The sequence below is a fragment of the Oryzias latipes genome, chromosome 23 (assembly GCF_053564925.1).
Source record: "Oryzias latipes strain Hd-rR chromosome 23, Olatipes_Hd-rR_3.1".
Lineage (NCBI taxonomy): Eukaryota > Metazoa > Chordata > Actinopteri > Beloniformes > Adrianichthyidae > Oryzias > Oryzias latipes.
Genome location: NC_136259.1, coordinates 18386923 through 18411481, shown reverse-complemented (window position 1 = coordinate 18411481; position 24559 = coordinate 18386923). Strand labels below are relative to the sequence as shown.

Below are 24559 nucleotides of genomic sequence, written 5' to 3'. Positions count from 1 at the left end.
GATGACATGAGTTGCACTAAGAAGAAAGATGGTGAGATAACTGTGGACAGTGTGAAGCATGGAGCACCGCTAAGGACAGATGATGTTGCAGGCTTGCATCTCTGCTGTTTAAATCACTGTGACACATTATGCACAATAGGGCATACATTTCATTATGAGATAGCGATTCAGGCAAGTAATGTCCACCAAGGCTCATTCATTACTGAACCCACCAAAACAAGCAAGGCTTCTATGACTTAGAGCGCTGATGGAGGAAATCTAGCATTATCATCTTAAGAAACATATCACTTCACCTCTCTGCACACAAACACATGCAAGGAAAATGCTTTTGTAGGATATCAAATGACTTATTAATGGGAAAAAAATGGGGAAAAAGAAACTTTATTTTAACAACCTAAGTCATTTGTCTATTTAGAAACAATATTAGAATGTTTGGACATTAAGACACTCAAAAAAGATTATACATGTAATCTTGTATGCATTTAAATTAAAGGCAAGTGATGCGTTTTTGTAGCAGGGGCTTAAAAAATCTCCATAAAAAACCAAAACAAAAAAGGTTTTATGTAAAAACAAGTAGTAGCTATTGTTAAATTGTTCACTTTTAAAGTAAAAATAAACATAAGTCTTGCGTGATACAATTTTTTTTGTCACTTCCTTTGGTTTTATTATGAAATTTTGAATTGAAATACATAATTAAGTACAGCTTCAATGTATTTTATAATTGAAAACGTGTTTAAAGTAAGGTGTGGTCTTTTGATAGGTATGCAACTCAGCCATAAGATTGGCACAAACTGGTGGTTTAGGAGAACCAAAAATGTGACAGCGCAGATGACCAGACACTGAAGAGCTAAACCAGACACTTAAATACACTGAGGATCATTATCAAAAATCAAGACAGCTGTGGATAATTGGCAACCTAAACCCGGTGTGACTGGCAGGAACAACTTGAAAACAACATGACAAGAACAAAGGGAGAATCAAAAAAAAAAATCCAAATTAGAGCGAACAATTCTCACAAAAACAGTGTGACCAACAAATTGTCAGGCTATTTATCCAACTTATCCTGCAAGTTTTGGAAAGTTCTGTGGCCATATTTTGCCAAACTAATGTCATCAGGAGAATAAAAAAAAAATGGCTTTAAACTAGTTTTATAGAACTGAATGGTCAAATAACTAAACATTTTATTAACCCGTTTTATGCGTTTTTTTTAAATATTTATCCTGTTTCTTGAATTTTACCACATGGTGTTCACACTGGACTGTCTCTACCCGATCCTAGTGCACGTACTCACAGTTGGAAAAGCCTTGGAGCAAAATGTCTAAACTATGCAAATTTCACAAATCTTGCTGAATGTTTTGTATTTCGAAGCTCTATTCCCATTTATGAAAGACTTGGCATGGACTACAATTATTCATTTCTCCTTCATGATCAAAAGGACGCTACCCATACGTCACTATCAAATTCGAGTCCATGATTGGTGAACTGGTTTAACTTTCAATGCACCTTTGGTTCGTAGAGCCCAAAAATTCACTCAAAAACTTGCGTAGTAACTTGTGAACACGAGGAAGCCTGAAATGCGTATAAACGCACATTTACATAGACTTTTCATTGGAAGCAGTCGCTTGAACCCGTGTTGCCAAGAGTGATGTGTATTTATTTTTAAAGTCAATGATTTGAATAATTAAATTCTAATTCTAAAAATAAGATTTCAAACCTCATTTTGATTTATGAAGTATGACACTAGTATTTTTAAGATGCTCTGGGGAGAACTGATCAAAGCAATTATCTCAGCTATCATTAGACCCCTTTTCCCCAAACTTTACCAGAACTGGACTCACCAAGATTGCAAGTCATCATGTGGATTTAAGAAGAGCTTGTCTGTCACAGATCAACAAAGCGGGCAGACAATCTGCCATTCAAGAAATGAGCTCATGTCTCACCATTGTCCTGAGCTAAAGAAGCCAAAAAGCATCGCAGTGTTTGGAGAACCTATTTTTGATGAATTATTCCTGTATTTCCTAATACTGAAGGCAGATCAAATGTCATGAAATGTCCACTTGAGAGCCTCTGGAAAGATTTTTGCTCCCTTAGCAGCTCTCTGTCTCTCAAATGATAGTTTGTCGTCTGTTTTGCATTTGCAGATCGGTTGAAGGTCGACAGTTTGAGGAATAAGCCTATTTTCCGCCCTTTATGAGTTTCATTGAAAGATATATTCCACTCTGTCTGCAAGAAATATGAAGTTACCATGTGAAGCTGGCTAACCTACCTTAGCATAATCCCTGCTAATTCTGAACAGCTGGCTGTTAACTCAGTCTGAGAGAAACACAATATAAGGAAGTCGGATTTTCTGACAACTGTGTCCGACAAAGACATTGTGGAGTATTCAGTCGCCTTTGAAACATCAAAATAAGGCTTCCATTTCTTCAATATGCATTTTTTTAACTTTCATATACAAATTCTACACATACTTGTATCCCAGTTTTCAATAGACATTGTTCCATGACATCATGTCTGCTTTTTTCTACATCACAGAGGGAAATGTCTTTTTTTAATGGTTTAAAAAATGTCTTTTATGGTTTTATATTTAAGTTTCTAAGTGCTTTTAAAGAAGGCATTAAGATGTTCGTATATAGTGTGTCAGAAAGTACTTTGAGTTTCTTAAACTTATAACGTGTAAGTCCTTTTGACATTTTTTTTTTTACACACTGGATTTCATAAAAAAATTTATAGACTTCATAATCTGAGTTTACCTAAGGGCCCTTGATGCAAGGAGTTTAAAAGAAGAAAAAAAATGTGGTTTGGGTCAAAGTACCCCTGGAACGATTTAGCAATCGTTCATGTCGTCCAGAGTTAAAGGTTAAATGCTTGGGAATTTCCTCTTTTTTAAGGGTTCCATTAGTACCAATGTTAAAGTTTCGTCAAGGAAAAGGCCTTTGTTGTAGATGCCGTGTTGAACAGACCCCACAGCAGAATTGAGAAAGATCGCAGATAATTAGAACAGGTCCTTGAAAAAGAAGACAGATTTGGTTTGGTTGGCCCCCACGGTACCCGTCTTTAGTTCTCACTTCTCCCTGGTTAATGCTGGAATGCGACAACTATGGCAGAAAAAAGGAGGTTCTCTACTCGATTGGATACAGTCCTTTACAATCTTTTGGTGCTGCTTTCTTGATCATCGCAAATACTACTTATGAATTTGCCACAAAATGAAAAAAACACCTGGACTGTTAAAGTGTATTTAATCTGCCACATTTTTTAAAAGACAATGTTTTTTTAGTTTATGATTAAAATGTTTTATTTTAAGATGACAAGCATTTAAGATGTGTCTCTAGTTGCTCCATAAGCAGGCTGTCCATTGTTCTTGTTTTATCATCAGCAGTTAAACTTACCCTAATTATTATCACTGCTGCAGATCAGTATGTTGCAGTTTCATTAAATCCGAGCAGAACTTACCACAAAATATCCATTCGTCTTATTTACATTTAATTAACCTCAATCAAGAAATACATACCAACACAATTTATTCTTTCTGTGAGCGGCTGCACTTTTCTGCAGAAGAAGCAAGAATTATCGGACCACGTGTCAGTTATTCACAATTTCCCTTAAGAGAATGTTTTTTTCCTTGGCAAAGGAAAACTGTCTTGGCGGGTTGTTGCCACAGTCTGCCACGCTTTCGACTTCTGTTAATAAAGACAAAACTTTGCAAAGCCCATTACTGGTGCTTTGTGTCCTCTGGCTGCTTTGCATGACCATCCATCCATTTCATATACCAGGGGGTTGGGTTGGGGGGGTCAACCTATTGCTGCTGTCATCAAGAAACCGTCTGGAAACACTGTGGATAGGTTTCCAGTTCTGTTCTGTGTATGTGAGAGTGAATTATAACATATGTGCATGCAAATAAAACGGCTCTTTTGAGATTAAAAGCAAACCAAGATCATCGGAGGGCCATTTTCTGAGCCATTACTCTTTGTGACTTAACATGTGATCCCTCCAGATAAAAATCAATGCAAGACATTTGCCCCCACTGCTCGAAGCCTTGATTTTAATTCACGAACGAGGGGAGGTCCACAATGATGAGTTTGGGTGTCTGAGGAAGCACGTTTTTATAGGTCAATGTGCCAGCACTAGCAGCAAGCTGGAACTAGGCCACTAAAATTGATTGTATAAGCAGAAGGTAAAAAAATGAATTTAAGTGGTAAGTGGAGAAAAAAAGAGAATCTTTGGGATTTATCAGGAAGGCAAAAATTAAGGTATTTCACAAGATTTGTATAAGTGAAGTTTGGAAGGTAAATGATTTGTGTGCAAAAAAGATGGCACAATTCAAAGGTCCAAAATTGCATTTTTCATCACAATTTTATTTACTTATTTTGTCAAGTTTCATTGCATTCATTGGCACATTACACCATAAAGTTTGTTTGTTGCTTGTTTTGAATGGAGACGGTGACCCTTTAGAGCAGCAAATAGCGCCCCAGGTAAGATGGTGTGACGGTGCATAAATTCCAGTAATCACCCAGGTTTGTTTGATCGCCCCATCTGATTTTTGAATCATGTGTCGAGCCTGTGCGCAGCTATGATTCATTATTTATTTCCTTGTCCGTTTCTAATCAAGCATCACATTCATCATTACACGTGGAGGCGACGCGCAGAGGGGACTCTAATTACCTATCTGCCGTCAGTCACCGTAATTAACTGTCAAGCCCATACAAGACGGAAAATTCAGATCCGATTGCTTTTTTTCTCTCAAAAGCTGGAGGTTGTTCTGGTTGAACTGGCAGGAGTGTTGGATGGATGCAGGGGGTTCAAGTTGGGCCCTGTATACTGATTGTGTTTGATTTGTAGAATAGCCAGGGATTTGAAAAATGACTAAAAAGAATAAGCATACAAATGTTCCTGGTCATACTTTAGAAATGTTGGTATCTAGTAGAGATGCCACAATAATCATATATCAAATCAAATACAAACAACCATGACCCAACCGAATTGTGAGAAAAGTCAATCAATGGATCTTTAGTATCAAGGCATATAGGTTATTTATTTGGTGAGAACTCTGTAAAATACACGTTTTATACTTGAGGAACTCCAATCTTAATGCAAATACGACTGTATGTACCAGTAGCTTTTGTTTACACAAGTGCCTGGTGATTCGGAGGTTGCTCACGTGTTTAAAACTGTGATCCTGAGTTGGGTTTACTCCGTCTAGCCTTCAGTGAATGGTTTGCTATTCTGTTATCCCACTATTTTGTATCTTGTAGTTTCACCCTCTTAAATCCAAGTGCTCCCACTAATGCCTTTAAGGAAGCATGAAGCATTGCTTTAATCGATTTACCAGGCTGAGGATTCATCAGAGCCTTTTATTTACACCATCAGTCACAAAAACCCTCAGCAGGCTAGGGCTCCCTGTCAGATGAGGTTGTCAGTTCATCTTCAATTTGTGACTGAATATTACAAAACAATCAATCAGTCACTTAGGAAACGGAAAGACTCCGTAATTAGACTGATGAAAAATAAATGAGAGAATTGCACTCCTATGGATTTTCTTTAACCATTACGTTAGACACGTAGTACATCAAAAATGTTGGGAGTGTTCCATGTATTGATAATACTGTTGGTCCCATTATCTGGTAAGGCTCTGAGCACAGTGTTAATGTAAAACTTCAAAAGGTCACACATCCTTTAAGGTGGAGCCTGAAGCAAGAGATCCCAATTCTGTGAGAATTTCCTGTTCTCTTTTCTACAAACCTGTTGCCATGGTGAATGGCAGTGAGGAAAATCCCTCATGGTGGCTTGCTTCTTAAGAGCAATTCAATCAGACAAACACTTTGATTATTTTTGTTCGCCTAATTTTGTAATCTCTACGTCAAACCTACGCCTGGAACTTTCACGTTTTTGTATGAATGATGCACCATAATTACTGCAGAGAGCACAGGGCAGCACCAGCGGAGCCTGTTTAGGCACATTCAGTGAAAATATTCAAAAATGCATTGCTAAGTAGATCTAGGACAACACATCAGTGATCCTGCATAAGAAAAGGAAAACATCCTACATATAATACACAAAGCAATGCAATTATAGTCTTAATATTTGTTTATTTAAGAATGAATGTTATTGCAAGGAAACTCCATCTTATCTGATGACTTGAACAATCTAAGTTAAAAATCAATAGATTACTCGATTACTGAAAGCATGAATGCCTGCAGCCCTTAATGGCACATGGCGAAACTGAGTGAATTCAGTTAGTTAATTTAAATAGTAAAAGCATATACCCATGCAGCGCTTTAGTACCTTCTTAGAAGGCCTAAAGCGCTTTACAGTCACAGTTCCTTTCACTTAAGCACACATACACTGCCTAATGCTACAGTTACACAGGGCTTGGCAACCACTTCCAATGAAAAGTCTATGCAAATATATAAACATGTTCGGGGCTTCTTCATTCAAAACCCTTGTGTTCATGCAAGTTTTTAAGTCCGTTTGTGGGCTCTAGGGACTTTTTAATTCATGGAGGTGCCAACCATTTGAAAATTGATCACGAAGAAGAAATTAATAATTGCAGTTTGTGCCAGGCCAGAATTATATGACACCAAGTTATTTATCCATAGGAATAGAGCTGTGGGAAAAAAAGCCTGCAGCAAGATACGCAAGATTTGGACCACTTTGACATTTTGCAGCAAACCTCTTCCAAATCCAAGTAGCTGGATTTCAGACTATATCCTAGAAATATTTTCTTTTGATTTCAGCCTTTGGTCATACAACTAGTACTCTTTAATAAAGTTTGTCATTAATCTAATTTCTTTTAAGTTGAGGATTTTTTTTTCTTATCTTGACAATATCAAGCATATAAAACTATTTACTTCAGTTGAAAGCGCCTTCTGTTTTCTCTCCAACAGCCACTTAAAGCAGTATTTTTGCCTTTTGACCTGTGTTCTGCTTTATCCCTCCTGGGACCATTAGCAATTACACTGTTTTGATACTGTTAGGGTTCACACACAAATACTGATAAACTGTTTGACTAAGATGGACACAGGGGTCACATGTTATGTTGGTTTTGCTGACACAAATACCGCAAATGTCTCATCGGAATGATAAAGTGGTGAAGTAAATTTTTCCAGAGTTCCAGCATAAATGATGGAATCTAAAACACAAATATTTGTTTAAGAATCAAAACACACCACAGTTACATCGCATGTACATTTTAATACAGCTGAACTTTTTTTGGAGGTTATCTGAGTTCAGTTTAGCTCGTTTTTTTAGTCTAAATAAACACCAATGTTGGATTCGTCAGCAACTCCTCTACAGTCATTTATGTTTCAACTTTCCACTCTAGAGGACATTTTAGGAGTGTGTATCATATCTGTAAATATGCAGCCTTTACTTCTTAGCTGCATGGATAAACATATTTGAACCGAACTTTTAGCAGTTTTTATTAAAAACGGAATAAAATCAAATAATACTTAAAGGGATGTTACTTCTTTACCAATTTCTGTAAAACTGAATTATGCCTAATCTTGTTTTCATGTAACACACTAAATCCATTGTAAAAAATTCACACTTTTGAAATCATAAAAATAAAGATTGTTTTCATGTGATAAATACAAGAAACATGTTAAAGACCCTCTCCAATGAAAATGTTTTTTTCTGTGTTTTTAACATGTTCTTGCTGGATTTTTCTCAAGATGGAGGACATTTATAAAGAACATAATCTTAAAATTAGGTTTCATTCCTTTATTCAAATAGTTGAAAAAGATTGTAGAAAATACGCTGGGCGGGCCACAACATGCTCCATTCTGATGCATCCACTTGCAGATGAATAGATCCATACGTCTTCATTTTCCTCGTCTGAGTTGGCATCTGGCTCAAAACTGTAGGTTGGGGTTGTGAGTGGCGGTAAGCTAGCGGGAGAGCGTGTAAATAGAGAGATCTCAGCAACGGGAAGGGGAACTCTGCCAACAGTTCCGCCCACAACTCAGAGGCAAATATCTAATAAACTCGTGGTGCTCTAGAGAAACTATGTCCTTGAAAACGACGGGTTTTTTGATCTGGGCTAAAAACAGACCACTAACAATAGATCAAAATATCATCGGAGTGGGTTTTCAACCAAACATCAAGTGATCTTTGTTTTTATCACATCCTTTTGTTAATAGAAATTCCTGACATAAAATGAACTTAAGAGTGCCGTCTCCGTTTTTTATACATAGCCTGAGCTCTTAACCCTTCACTTTGATTTTATTAGGATTTTGCCTTCATCTCACGCACCATTGAAACAAACTCTGCAGAGCTCAGTGTGGATGCTTCATAGCTGGTCCACAGGGCTGTGTCACATGAGTTTTACGATTGTGATCTGGAAATGTATGCATTATTCTTCCCCTCTCATACTCGCGGTACTGTGGCGTGGGACAGAGTGTGGGAAAGTAATGGTGTCATTTGTGGTTTGAGCATTGTTCTGTCAGTTTGACGTGTGATGTTTAATCCCACCCTTAATAATCACTTCCTGACCCTTCAGGCTGCAACCCCTGCAAAATAAACACATTCATGGAGTCGATTGAGAAAAAAGAAACCTTATGAATGATCTTCAATTACATAGCACAGCCAAGAAATGCCGTTTGGAAAAACACAGAGGAAGAAATGACTAACTTCTGGTACCTTCCTTCTGCAAACATCCTGTTCTTTCATCTTCATCACCCTCCCTGCATTGGCTGCCATCATGCAGCAGTTTCATACCAATGGAAAATGAGCCCGGGAATGAATCCCTGAGGTCCTGCTAGCAGGCTTAATGACTTAACACATGATCATTGTGGGGTGATTGATAGGTAGGTACCCTCAAATTTCAAAAAACCAGATGAAATCTTCATCTTTTTGTTCAGTTTTCTCAAATAATGGGGCTAGAGTGGCCAATGAGGTGAAATTTGAAAAATTTCAAATTATTTGTGGCTGGGAACAGAAGGCCACAGAAAGAACAGCTTCAATGTCATAAACAAATACCCAAGCACAGTTGTACACATATTTTTTTATAGAATTTGTCAATTTGTTGACCCCTGACTATGACCTAAAGAAAATCTGGACTTTATGATTACTTTTTAAATCTTGTCAGTTCTGGATAAAAGCAGAGATGATCTTTTAAAATAAAAAAACACCTTACACACTGTCACTTCCTTTGAAGAAAGAGGTTTAATGGCACAGCCCTCAGCATAAAACAAAAATTAGGGTTTGAGTCTGTAAATGGTGCCAGTTTTACTTTTTTCCATTTTAAAGAGAAACTGCACTTGGGTTCCCACCCAATTTTAATGTTGAAGGTTCCCATGTTCCCACAAAATGTTTCCAAGAGTACATAAATGTAATATTGTTCAGTTTCAAAATTCAATGTCCATTGTGTTTTCTGTCAACAGCCTTCTATTTTTTTCTTTTTATGGAGACTCCATCAAGCTTTTTTGTTCCCTTTTCCTCTGCTGGTATTGCTTGAAAGTCGTATTTTGTTGAGCAAGAATTCTCAAAATGTCAGTTGTTAAAAACATATCCATTAGCTTTTCTTGACATTGATTTTATGTGGTTAAGGGTTTTGGTTCAAACAATACTTGTAGATTTATAATTACAGGATGTCCTTAAAATCTGTGTTTTTCAGACCTGAATTCTTATATTTTTCAGTTTATATTCCACCTGTAGACAGCCTATTTGAAAAACCAGCAGCATGATCTGTGTGATTACTTCAGTGATGAACCATCTTTGTTCTGTCTGCTCCTGCTTTTTGTTGGTTTAATTAGAACTCAGATGGAAATTGAACACATCTTTCCCAAGCTATTATAAAAGCCTTTCCACTGAAGCACAGTACCAGTTCACATATGCTTTATGAGGATTGTAGAGATGGAGAAAAGAACAGAAGACAGAAATAAGCTGGATAGAGGGCAGCCATTCAACCCGATTGAAAGCCGAAATGAAGATAAAAGTGTAAATGGAAATGGAAAAGTAGTTATATGCCAGGCAAAAGAGAACTACCGGTACATCGATAAGTAATAAAGGGAGAAATGAGCAGATGTGTTGATATCCATTAAAATAAAGTCCTAAAGAGGCTTCATTTATTCTGCTTAAAAGACGGCGTTATCCAAATGCGAAAATGTTTCAATCACAAGATTTATAAAAGCATACAGCACTCGCCTTTTCTGCATAAATGCTAACTTGCAATCAGCTGTTTTGAGGGTTATGCTAAGATCTCAATTGCTGCATCTGGCAGTCTCTTTTTAGTAAATTAAGTAATAAACATTTTGTCCAGAAAAGCTGGAATGTCTATTAATACAGTTACTTAATTTGCATTATATTGGTCGTCGTGGAATAGGCTTTATCCCAAAGTCACATCTGGAAACCACTGCTGGATATGTGTCACTTAGTCTTAAGGCACCGTTGTTTCCCGTTTTAGGTGAATATTTATGAATTCAGGTGGACCTGGGATACCAATGTTCTATTATCACATCAAGATATGAAATTTAAATACATAAAAAATATACAAAATAAGACAGGCATAGTTTGGAAAACAAAAATGAATCCAAAGATGCTGGTGTGGAAAGATTCCTCTTCGGAGATGTTCAGTTTTTCTAGTTGGACAAAGTACAAAAAGTGCTTAAAGGTAAACAAATACTATATTACAATCATGGAATACTAAAACCAAAAAGGAGAAAAAAAACAGGCTGCAGTGTTGGTGTCTTATACAATTAGGTTCAGAGTGAAATACCCATAATCCCTAGTAAAAGTGTGTGTGTGTGTAGGCAGCCACAGCACACGAAAAAGCAAATCCCTAGTGGTTTAAAGCCAGCCTGGGAGGTAGTAAAGGTTTCAATTTGCATTTTGAAAAGACACAACCCCAAATACTAAAAGACATACAATTTTGTGGAGTGCTAGACAGAAAAAAAGACTATCTAAAAATGACTTTAAAAAATCCTCCCATTAGCCGTCTGTCTTTTCAGAAATGCTAAAAAAAAGGCCTACATTTCACCTCCTTCACTGAAAAACAAGTGAATAGAGTGAACCCGTCCTGTACTTTGTGGATTGTGAATAGTGTCGTTCAGTCTGCCAGCGTCACATACGAATGTTGAATACAAAAGACCTCCTCCTTTAAGAGTAATCACTACGGGAGGCCACTCTATCTGCACTGCTGCAGCGGCGGGCCTGTATGAAGCTGTCAGCCCGGCCTGCGTTGTCGCATGCTCGCAGATGGTTGCAAACACAAAGACGGATGCGTCACATGTAAGCGTTTATTCCTTTAGTTTTTACAGGCGCACGCACTGAGCCGTTCCCAAACCCTCGCTGCTAATACATTCTTTTCATCCTCCAGTCCTGGACAGGAGGGGGGGTGATGAGATGAGTGCTGGGCTCTGATTTGAATATTTAAATAATTTATTGCCACAGAGTACTGAGACCCAACACATGCACTGGGACACAAGGGACCTGGGTGAAGCCCGGGAAAACCTTGTTTAGGTTCAATCATGACACAAATCGTAAAAATACACAGTTTTTCAGTACTTTATGCCTCATGTAGCTATTTATAATCACATTGCAATTTTTTTTCCCAATGTTGGGCATTGTTTCCTGTTAATCCGTTCACACTTTTTACCAAAAATTAAAAAAATGTCTCAATGTAGGAATGATGTACTGTGGGTCCTTAGAAAATGTCAAAGGAACCGTTCCAGAGTGGCTCGCCGAAGCCTGAGAAACACATCGACCTACTTGCTTTTCTGAGGCAGAACAATCATGGGAAATGGAGCTCATGCAATGACAGAGCTCTGCATATGTAGAGGAAACATGTTGATGATTTTTCAGAACAGCTTTGTTGCTGCTTCTGCATACAAATGTGCAGCTTCTAATGTTTTTTTTTCTTTACTTTAGTGTTAGTCTTTTTGTCAGCTTCCACAGCTCACTCTTGTGCTGTGTCCATTCTTTATGTGCTCAGCTCTTAGTTACAGTCCCCCAACAAAGAATGCCATCCAGTGGCCCCCTTTTTTCTTCCCTCTGGTACTCGCCTCCACAAACAAAGAAACATCACCATTAATTGCACCCCTAGAGAGTTTCATGTGTGACCAGGTCCTGGAAAATATCACCAACTCAATAGCAGCATAAAAAGACTCAAATGATTTCAAAAGATAAAAAAAACAAATATTTATGATGCAAACTATCTTAGTTGATAATTTAGATGCATTTAAGGAAATTAGTATATTGTGGGGGCGACCAATGATGTAGAACTCTTAAGTGGAGCAGGAAACTTGTAAATGTCACAAATATGCTTCTTATCAAAAAGCATTTTTTGTCTACTTCCAATTCACAACGATTTAAATAAAGAAATACTTAAGAAATGCAATTTTTAACTTAATTTTCTGGATATATGTCCTCCATCGTCAGAAAAAAGCCACATAAAAAACACCAAATACACAATTTTCATCAGAGTGGGTCTTTAAATGGTCTTTTAGTTTGGGTCAGTACAGTGCGTTATCCTGGGAAAAGCTGCTTACTTAACTAAAGGTCATAGGTAGGTAAGTTGGTTGTTCATAGAAAACTGTTTCTAGAAAATTGCATTATAGGTACAAGTGTGATAGGAAATGTTGTCAAATGAAATCCATTAAAGAATCACATGACGTGGATGGAGGCTGGAGTCAATGCATCAAGAGTCACCACACATGGACTAATACATACGTGAGCTACAAACAGTGACGGAGCTGCTGCTGCTTCCCCAACAAACATTTTTGCCCCCCCCCCCACATGCCCCCCAATTTCTACGCCAATTTAATAGACAAAGATTTAATACAAGCTTCTTTAAGCATTGTAAAGGAAGCCTGAGCCCTTTCATATGATATGCCTTGCCTCTGTATTGTGTATGTCAGCCTATCTGGGCTTCCTATTATGCTGTTCTCTTTTGCCACCCTTCCAAAGTCTTCTGCCCCTCTCCTGCCTCCCATATAAAATGTTCTAGCTCTGTCACTGGCTACACATTTTAACACAGCTGAAAACACTTCTAACATGCTTTTCTGTCTCATTACGTGGCATGTGCCCAACAGGCTCTGCTGTGACATCATCCTCAAATCAACTTTTTAGTAACACTACAACGATAAGACACAGCAACTCATTGAAATGTGGTTGGATAAATGCATGCTTATTAAAACAACTTTTAACGTGACACACATTACTTTCACTGTTTTACTGACAATCTATATGTCATAAACACTTATCAGTGTACCTTCATAGTCGTCTTTTTACACACTAAATTTCGTATTTCATTTGGAAATCAAGGTCTCAGAGTCTGGAGGAAGAGTGATGAGGCACAGAAACTACATTGTTTCAAGTCTACTGTGAATGATGAAAACCTTTGTTTATAAGCCATCTGAGATGATGGTTCTGTTTGATAAAACAAGTGATTCATGATTGTAGATGAATTATTTGTAGGACCGAACTTCTTTTTTTTTTTAATAGTCTAATATGGATAGTTCTCTATCACTGGACTATCTATGTTGGAGCTTTTTCCCATCTATAAATGTGTACTTGCCAAAGGGAAAACAGAACAGATTTTTGGAGGACGGCTCCCAGCCTTCCCATTCATCACTCTTAATCCCTGCGGTGCTTCTTGGTTGTAGTTGTCTGTGAGGGTTAACAAACATCTCAAAATGATCCACCAATTACATGAGTGTTTACAGTCTCAAGGTGTGAAGCCATCTGTGTCCATGTCCCTGTTTCACGTATGCATGCTGTTGTCATGCACACAGGTCTTTGTAGTTGGTTAAATAACATAAAGTCCACTGACTTTAACTCTCATTTTCTTTTTCGTTTTGTGTTCTTTCAGTCGAGCCATAAAGACCAACCAGGACCTTCTAAGCGAGACTCCTTGGACGAACATCCTGTACGATGACTTCTGGGGAACTCAGCTGACTCACAGCGGCAGCCACAAATCTTTCCGTCCACTCTGCACCCTCTCCTTCCGCCTGAACTACACCCTGCACAGCTTGCGACCTTTTGGCTACCACCTGCTAAACGTTGTGCTGCATGGCCTGGTCACAGCACTCGTCACGGCCTTTAGTCGCACCCTGCTGGGTGGGGGCCTGTGGTGCCTCTTGGCGGGTCTTCTTTTTGCCTCCCATCCCGTGCACACCGAAGCGGTGGCCGGTGTGGTAGGAAGGGCGGATGTTGGAGCTGCTCTGTTTTTCTTGTTGTCTCTCTTTTGCTATGCGAGACATTGCAGACTCAGGAGGGGTCTGGCTGGAGTCTTCCAGAGCCTCGATTGTGGTGGCAGCTCAGCGGCCAGATGCTGGGGCTGGATGCTGTGCAGCCTGTGTTGTGCAGCTGCCAGCATGCTGTGGAAGGAGCAGGGCGTGACGGTTCTGGCTGTGTCTGCCGTGTACGACCTCTTCATTTTCCAGAGGCTCCAATTTGGTCCGGCAGTCCTCCTGCTGTTAGGAAAGGTAAATGAATGTGTGTGTTCACTGTGTCCAATGTTGGCATTTCCTAATATTCACTTTTCTCTCCCTCAGAGAAAATCTGAGCCAGTCAGATGCTATTAGTTCCTGTACAGTGTGTCTCTGTGCTAACTGTGTGATTACTTTTCTTTAAAAGGAGTGCCTAACATACCCATAGCTGGTGAAAATCTAAACCTTTTGGATTCTGGGTAAACAGGAAAGAAAATGCATTTGAAAAGGAAGCTTTCCGCTTCCTCATGAGGATGCCATCTACTTCCAAAAGCTGGTGTAAAGAAAGATCTATATTAGGATGTGTGTGTGTGGAAGTTGAAGCTGGAAAGGGTGTTTTCCATTCAAGTTATTTCCCTTTTTCTAAAGTGGCAAAAGGCAAGTGCAGACGATGAGCCATGCCTCTCAGCTTCTCAGGTACATTTTATGGATCTCCTGTCAAGTAAGCCATCTGAAAATAAACACACATTTTCTGTGAGGAGCCTCTGGTGTGCTCTATTTTCTTCTTTTAAAGCTATTTGAGGAGAGCAACCTTTCACAGTGACTCATCCTATTAAAGAGCCTGTGCTTAAGTTGTGGAATTGCTCACACAGATGCTTCATTTGATTCGAGGACAGGCCAACAAATGGCACTCGTTAAACGCACAACGAGGGCGATAAAAAGTCCCCTTGGGTTTACTGAGCAAGGACAGCGTCTCTCCTTTTTTTAACGGTGGATTGTAAATAGTTTTGGATGTTGCAGAATTTCTTATCTAAGTTTGTGGGAGACATTCAAAGTCTGTACTACAAAAGTGAGGCTTTACTTTACCTGTGAGGCAAGTTCTTCAGTGAATATTGACTGTATATGAGAAGTGGACTGAGTAAGCCCCCCCCCTAGCGCTCCAAACAGGAAGGGCCTCCTGACTCCAGGAAGCCAAAATCCCATAGACGTCTATTGAGAAATAAGCAGCTTTTATTAGTCAGTTATATTTTCAGAATAATCGTTCTTGCTCGGATACCTTTTGTTTTTAGATGGTCTTGCTAAACTTAATTCTATTTTCATGACATATTTTTTGTAGTGCAAGTCATTTATGTTATAAACTGGCCAATCAGGTGCCTGAATTAAAGTAGGTGGTGCCCGCTGGCCCCCATGTCGAACGTTTAAAATGTTTGACATTATCCCGAGCTTACCTTCAAGTGATAGAGGTATGGGCTTCCAACAAGCTCACTCCTAATTGGTGAGAGTGGTTGCTAAAGAAACGATGACTCAGATGTCGTCTGGCTCCAACATGGTGGCACCCGTATTGCGAGAAAAATCGAGACCTATTAGATTTTATTTTATTGGAGCAGGAAGTAAGCCGGTTTATATAAGCCCAGTTCTTATAAAGTCAGTGCCTGTCAAGCTACAACCTGTAGATAAACTACTGGCAGCCCAGAGATACCGGGAAGTAAAATAAAGAAAAACAACTGTATATTTTTGGTTTTGTCTGAGCAGTGTGTTTTTGCTCTTTCCTGAACACTGATATAGCAGCTGTCCTTCAAATCCACAACTGCTTGCACACTGGGGATGAGTAGCAACATAGAAGAGAAAAAAAACAAGGGAGAGAAGCATATAACTGTACATTAACTTATATTACCCAATTCTTATGAACGTTATCATTAAAAAATCCTTTTAAACATTTAGTCATACATATTGAGTTGAGAGAGTGTATCAATCTGCAGAGAACACTTCAGCCTGTCTGGGCAACATAAATATAAATATATACTAAAGATTTTTAGTAGTTTTTTTGTGACTAAAAACACTCAATACTTACTTACTTATTGGTTTTAGGAAGACTAGAGATGTATTTTTGAATTCTGTGTAGTCAACATCGTAGTCATAATGTCACAATCCTGGTCTTTGGGACAAACGAAAGAGGAATAAAGTAAATTAAAAATGCGTACCTGTTTTTGGAACACTTTCTGTGGAGCTACAGTTTAGAATTTAATGTTAAGTCAAATATGAAGTTAAACTGTAAACAGATTGACCTCCCCAGAAAAAAGAGAAAAATCCAAAGAAATAAATAAAAAAAACATTTCATTCAGTTAAAAGTATTTTGTGTTACTTATTTTTCATTGGAATGAATGGACCTGCTTTTCTAACAAACTTCATAATTTGTTGATCAGCTCCTGTTAGTTTTAGTTTCAAATGTCCTTCAATCCGGAAGTCAAAGATTTGACTTTCAGGGTGAATTATATTCTTGAATTTCTATTTTCTTTTACTGTAAATAAATATGACAAAAATAATAGTATAATTTAAGGGGGGAACAAAACACTTATTGCAGAATCAGATGATTATTTCGCTTCATTTTTGTCCCAAAGAACAACAATAACAATATCTGTTCCATTAATTCACTTCATTTCTGTTTAATCTGTCAACTGCTCTAAAGCTGATCAAAACGATATTCACAAATATATACATTAATTCTCCATATTTAAGCTGCTGTTTGTGGGCAAAAACAAACAAAAAAAAAGTCAACTTTTTATTTTCTTGACAAATTTACAGCCCTGGCTTTTAAACTTTTTGTTCCCATGAAATTTTAGCAGACACACTGTGAGAACAACACGTTCCAGTCTGCTGCATTTTAATCTGTCAGGTCTCAGCACCCTCGGTGGTTGTCAAAAACAATTAATAAAAGCAACATGTGCTTGTATATCGCCCAGTAGAGCTAAGAAATACCATCAGCAGCCTCAACCTGTCTGATTAAATACAATAGCTCTGGCTGGGATCCCAGGACCGGTCTGTGTTAGATTCAGATGCCAGCCACTTCCAGCACATCTGGAGCTTTTATCACTCTGGCAGTGCCCTCCTCCACTGGCCCAGCCATGGTTATCTTGGCAGGGCGTTTGTTACATGCAGAGGCCCACCATGAGAGCAATCATTTCCTTGATTATGGGCCAGACATCTTTGGACACATGGGAAAGCTAGAAGGGATATCAAGAGAGACTGACTGAGTAAAAAGGGAAACTTTTCTCACACTTCCTCTTCTTCATCACTTCTTAGCCCGTACCTGTAATACTCTGGGAGAATTAGGAGAAAAAAGGATGTGTATTCACCTGGATTTTATTTAACACTCCACTGGTTTGTGAATAAAAAAAACTTGATACTGTAAAGGATTAAATGCAGCTTTACTGGACTCACAGATCCTCAGCAGTGTAACAGAAAGGACAGATGTGCTCCCACCAGCACCCCATTTGTCATTCGATAAACTCCTTCACTAGATGTAGATGATGTTTGAAATGAAGATAAGGTAGGACAGAAGGCGAATTACAAGGTGATAGATGGAGACAAAAGAGGTACAATGTCACCAATGAGGTCTGCTGAGACAACAAAATTGTTTTATATCCCAAGATAATATCCATTTATTACCCCTCGTTTGCTCTGGTTCTGCCGTGTTAGTGGCAACGACAAAGGAGTAGATGAATGAGACTCCAGGTAATACACGGGGCCTAAAGCAACAATTTGGTTTTGCTTGGAAAAATCAAGATGTCACAGTGAAGCCTGATGTTACTCAGGGATTAGGAGCAATTTCTTTTTTTAAATTACTATTATTATATCAATTTATTTTGAAGTTCTTCATAAAATGTTGAATAAACCCCAAGTCTACAATCTTTTAATCTTGAAACCTGAAATAAATATGTTTCTTTTGCAGATTAAAGAAAAAAAATAAAGAAGGAGGGATTTGATGGTGTCCTTCTTTGTTAACACCTTAAAAGTTGTATCCTCCTCCTCCTCATTTGTCTCAATGAGCATGACCAGTAGATTAAGTTTAATGTAGCCATCTGACTGCTTGATGAATGTTGGGCCAATTATCCTGCAGCAGAAGCATTTAGCTGTGAAATGAGCTTCTGGTTGAAGGTTTTGCTGCATCCCCTTGATTTAGCCTGTCTTTCAGTACATTTTTGGGCTAATAAATCATAGCTGGACAAACTTTTTAATAAGAAATTGGGTTCATCTCAAAATAAACAAGATGTATTCCATTAAAGGGTGAACCAAAGCTGAAGGGGTTGCTGTGTACATAATGTTAGAAAAAAGAAATACTTGTCTTAGAGAGCATTTGTGGATAACTATGTCCCAGAAAATGACATAGTTTTTTTATGTGGACTAAGAATGGCATATTCATAAATAAAAGACCTCTGGCAACGCTTTTACAATAGTTCAAAAGATGATCGGAGTGGGTCTTGAATTTCTAAACTGCACTTTGTTTTAATTTTAAAGGAACTTAAAACTGGAAAGTAAAGATCCTTATGTAAAGGCTTGAACCTATTAAAAAATATATATATTTTAAGACATAAAACATTGTTTTTTACTTGATTCATTTTGCTTTTATGCTGGACTTGGATAAACATCACTACAGAGATCAAATATTCTTTACCGGGTCATCAAGCAGAGAAACTCTGCGCCCAGATGCTTTATTTAAATCTCCTATGGCAATATCAGGACAGATGGCTTATTGGATTGATAGATACACTCCAGCTGTATCTATATGGAAAATCACATCAGGATTTGAATCTGAACTGTAGGTTTGTTGGTGTGTAAATGGACCCTAAAATCACTCACTCAGGCCTCATTATTGATCCATTCTGTGTCAGAGGCTGCAAAGGACTAACTGATGTTTGCAGTTGGATTCCAGTAGCTTATGCTTTCAATAATGACTCCTACCAATTGACCAGGACAGAGATGGCAGCAGCAGAAGAGGATAGTTTTACCAAGACTCTTACCGCTGCTACTTTATTCAACCAGGAAGCTATTAAAATCTCCAGTTAACCCTGACGGCCACCCTACTTTGTTTCTGTTATTCAAACGGACAGCCTGCTGAGTTTCAACCTGTGACCCGTCTCATTAGGTGTCTTGCAGCACCAAGTCTTTCATGAAGCCAACTATGGGGTAATTAGGTCACTCTATCACAGTTGCTTCTTTCAGTGCCAGCAGCACTTCCGTCTGATGACTTGAGTGAATTGTGCCAAGTCAGCACAATCCAAGAATTAAGAGTGCTTTAAATAAAAAGAGCTGGACGCAGATGCTGTCACAGATGATGCTTTGGATCGTTGTGTTGCTGGATCTCTGTCACAGAAATTGAAAGAAAGCATGTGGATTTTTTTCTGCTTTTAAATCTACATTGACCATCAAGTTTAACAATGTTTATTTTAAAGTTATATTTTTAAATTACAAATTTGAACACAGGTAACATTGTAAACCACAGAGTCCAAAAATGTATCAACATTCAGCCCTGCATGCTTGAAAGAGTTACGGGTGTCTTAAATTGGATACGACTTTAACAAGAAAAGTCCAGAAGATTGCTCCCCTGCTGCGTTGAGCCAACCTTGTGCTGCTTTAAGCTATATATATAGATGAAGCCAGCCAAAGCCTGCTGTTTCTTTGGACATGTTTGAAACATTTTGCACGCTACAGCATCAACAGGCAGACCACATACTTCTGGGATTAATAAAATGAGAGCTAATAATGAACGGCGCAGCTTAAGATGAAAGCTGGGGAGCTTAACACATGGTTTTATGCATGGAAAGTGGGGGAGATGGAGAAAACCAGAAGAATATTATAAGGGAAAGGGAAGTAGATGATAAACTGGTATACATGTGGGAGAAAAAGTCACATTAAGTTGTTGCAGAATTTTTAAGACATTTCAAAGATGAGGAAATGGCTACATGTGGAGTTAAAGGTGCAGCATAATATGTGGGATATATACGGCCTTTGGTTCCATTATTGTTTCATAAAGATAATGGATATGTAAATTAAAAATTATAAACCCCTACGATCATCTTTTGATCTATTTTCAAAGTGTTCCCAGTGGTCTTTTGATTCTGATCATATTCGTTTTAGCCAAAATTAAAAAACATGTGTTGTTCTCCAGGGCATAGTTTCTTCTGAGTTGTGGGTAGGACGATTGGTGCTGACTAAGCTTGCATCACTTCCCATCATCCCTTTGTTTACTCACTTTCCCACTAACTCCTCAGAATTCCAATTTAGCATCAACAGTGCAATAAAAATGGCGACCTTTCCACACGTACAGTTATTTAGCCAAATGCCAACTTGGAGGAGGAAAACAATGACTTACATGGATCTAGTCGTCTAAATGTGGATGGATCAGCATGGAGCGGAACAGGGAGCTTATGGCTTGTCATTATAGGTTCTACTTCACACCTACAAGCTTTTTGCAACTGCATTTTTTCATCTGCTCCTGATTTACAACAACTGAATGAAAAACATAAAATGCAATTTAAGCTCAAGTTTCTCAAAATGTATCCTTCTTCATAAGAAAAATGCCACAAGAACAAGTTAAACTCAAGTTTAACTGGAGTGGGTTGTTAGTTTAATGTTTATTACCTTATTATTTTTCTCATTTTGTTCTATGATTATTTTAGTTATTCTACAGTCACATAAGATGTGAAAACTGTTTCTAAAGCCTCTCTGAGACAGCGTTACTGGTTCTTTGCTGCCGTGGATGAATGACAAACTAACACAATTTATATCCCTTTAGATTTATTTTTTAGTCTTCATCACTTTTATTTAGATTTTTTTTCCAAACAATAAAGTTATGTACTATTCAGTCTTTTCTCTGTACATTTACTGTTTTTTTTAGCAGGTACTTGTTCTGCAGAACAAAAAATAAAAATACACGTCACTATTGTTACATCACTCAAAACAAGCCACGCCAAACTGGCACACCCAAGTGGGAGAAGCAGCAGTCACAGCAACTAACAAAATCTGGCTGCTCCAATGATACTAATATGCTAAGAGTCTCTTTTTGTACAATCTTATAGTTCTTTCTTTGTTTTTACTAGATTTTTTTGTGCATATCGGAAAGGCTGTATATTGACTTAAAGCTATCATGTTAATTATGAATAATGACGATGCTTTCTTTTTTGCTCAAAGCCAAGACTATAACCACAAAAATATTCCAAACTGAAAGAGCAGCAGCATTTATGTGTTTTTCAATGCTCCTGAACTGAAAGTAGAGTGTATGATGAGGGGGTGTAGATAGCATTTTGCTCAAATTTATGATTTAATATGCTGGTTGTCAAAATTAACTTCAAAGGTTGTCTGGCACAACCCCAGGAAAAGGAGTTTGTTCAAATAATCTTTTTCCATAAATCTTTTACAATGACTGATGTAAACTCAGACAAAATGTAATTTACAGTAAGTAGTTAGAGTTGGGGTCAAGAGTTATTGATGGTTTTTACCTCTGTTTAAGGCATAATGGGAATCAATTACAATTAATTAATTAATTCATTCATTCATTAATTACAATTATATATAATTTTAAATATATCTCAGATTAAGATGCCGAAACTTTAGAAAAAATAAATTGTCAAACATTTATGCTGGGAAGTGTAATAATATAGGGCAACTCGATTGCTTTAAACACATAAGTTACTGTCTTACCTTCCCCAATGCTAAACCATCATCACTCACTCGTAAAAACTTGGCTGCACAGTATGAATGTTGATTTAGAAAACTAAATCTGTGAATGTATATAAAGATAATGATGCAACTAGGAAACAAAAACGTTTTACCAAAACATTTTAATGCCAATATTTTTTATATTAAAGTGCAATTTATTTGAATAACTGTTTTCCATGTCCATCCTATCTGTCACTGCATGAAAAGCTGTTTTTCAGTGTCGTTTGCTCTTCTTCCATAGCTAAACTACAGTAAAAAATTGAATAAAGCAAGAACTTTTACTGTGTGCTTTCTTTTGGCTAAAACATTTTAACAAATTTTCTTTTAGTCTTTCAAAAAAAGCAAGTTTTTGAGTTTGTGCTTAAAAAAATAATTCTCCTTCAATGTTACATTTATACTGGCCACGGCAACTCGCACTCAATTGGCCACTTTCAAAGAAAAGTCTATACAAATACATACAGTATATAAGCGCATTTCAGGCTTTAGCATTCAAAACTCTGGTGTTTGTGCGTCCCTGTGCAAAGTTTTAAGTCCATTCTTGGGGTCTACTTACAGATCGAGCGTTCATTGATCGCGCACTGGAACTTCCAACTGCTAAAACGTGAAACAGCTGAACGTTGACCAATAAGGGACTTGAATTTGAGAGTGACTTATAGATGGCGTCCTTTTCGAAACATAGAAGTACCAACCGTTGTAAACATGAGCAAGATTAACAAGATTTGCACCGCTTCTACCTTTCACACCAAGTCTCTTCCAACCCTATGTGGCAGGCATGTGCTAGTAAACAGCAGAAAAAGAAAAGAAGCCACTCCCTGCTTGTGGGAGCAATGGTCCGATGTGAACACAATGGGTGTTCATGAAACTGTTTATATTGTTTTCTTGAACTCACAACACACACCAGGTGGGAATTAAGCGCAAGGTTGTTTCCCAATCTTCTTTCTGACTTACCTTTAGGCTTTCAAACAGATCTGCTTGGAAGGTTGCGTTGACTGTTCTAGTCCTTCATCGTTAGAAATGAGAGCTAGAAGTTGATTCTATTCTTGAAAAGTCAATTTAAGAACAATTTAGAAATAGACAAGACAGTGGGGACCAGAATAAAGCTTATTTGCTTAAATGCCCGGAATGAGTCTGAATTGACTCATCTTCCAATACCAAGCTAAATTGGATTTCCTAACAGTTTCCTTATTTGACAGGCTCATCCATCAATAAAAAACATTCCTTTTCTGTGTACTATGCACTCTCACTTCTTCTTTATGTACCACCTTTGAGCCTCCAAGTCAATATCCAATTTTTCCCCTTTTTTCCCCTTACCACAGTCTATTCACCTCCATAATGTTGAAGTTTGCATTTGTTTTCAATCCAAGTATTGACTTTCTGGAATTATCTGCACTACGCTTTTGTTGAAGTCAACTTTTCCTGAACAAAGTTTTTTTCCATCTTGGATTAGAGTAGAACAATTAGACTGTCACCACTAGGTCAAGGTTCGTGGTAAACCTCTTAGTCTAATGCTTTAAGGGACGATTTATGCACAACCTATGGTTTCAGTTAGACTGGCGTTCATAAGCATGCTCTCTGTAACAGAGACAAGCGATTTGTTCTTGGCTTGCGGTGGAGTGGTTTTTGTAAGTATTGCCTTATCACAGGAGAGATTAAAAAGCATTGACTGAATGCAATATTGTCAAAGCCAAAGCATACAAATTTGCAACAATAAATGTTTGAAAATATCTCTAAAGCTTTCTACTTTCACTAAACAGAACTTGTATTGTGTGTCGGTTCACTCGTGTGAACTCTCTGAGCCTTTGTTCCCCTTCAAAGAGGTTCAAGCAGAGTTAATTCTTGGCGAGAGAATAAATGGGCTAAGAAAGTAGGAAGTTTGGGGAATCTGTGATAATCACTGATTGTTATGTTTTGTTTAGATCAGAGGGAGGAGAGGAGCATAAATATCAAGCACTTCTGGGTGAAAGCTCAGCAAAATGTCTCAGACACCAACATTTTTCTTGACAGCAGGAGAGTAAAGTATTTAATTACCGTTTAATAAATGAGCGTATAATGTGATTGAATAAACAAGCAAAATTAAACAAAAATTGCCCCATTAAAGCCCCTCATTGTGCCATGGAAGAAGACTGACATCAGATTTGATAGAAAACGAAATAAAGCTTGTGCTAGATGTCCTGCTTTTGGTGCCCTGAAAATGTAACAAATCATCCCTTAAAGACCCACTCCAATGAAAATCATGTTTCTGGTGTTTTAAAGACGTTTTGTGGCATTTTCCTTTTGAAGGAGAACATATATAAAGAAAATTAAGCTTAAAATTACCTTTCTGGGTATTTTTTTATTCAAATAAATGGTAAATGGCGTATACTTATATAGCGCCTTTCTTCCTAAAGGACAAAGCGCTTTACAGTCACAGACCCATTCACCCATTCACACACTGGTGGCCGCTCCGCTGCCAAACACAGGCGCCCGCCTACCACCAGAGGCAAGGTGGGGTTCAGTGTCTTGCCCAAGGACACTTCGACTCATGGGCGTGCAAGGCGGGAATCGAACCTGAAATCTTACGATTATGGGTCGACCGCCCTACCGCTGCACCACGGTGGCTAAAAACAGCACAATTATCATTAAAACACCACTCACAACGCTTCTGCAACAGATCAAAAGACTTTAAAAGTTCAAAATTGCTTCAAGTAAAAAACATTCTT

At 38.0% G+C, this 24559-nt stretch overlaps 1 protein-coding gene across 1 annotated transcript in view; it reads left to right on the top strand.

The window, feature by feature from the left end:
• Positions 1-24559, top strand: part of LOC101154996 (protein O-mannosyl-transferase TMTC2) — a 50825-nt gene that overhangs the window by 9956 nt on the left and 16310 nt on the right. The window contains exon 2 of the mRNA XM_004083163.5: positions 13805-14420. Coding sequence (XP_004083211.1) covers positions 13805-14420 — 616 coding nt within the window. The remainder of the gene's footprint in view (positions 1-13804; positions 14421-24559) is intronic.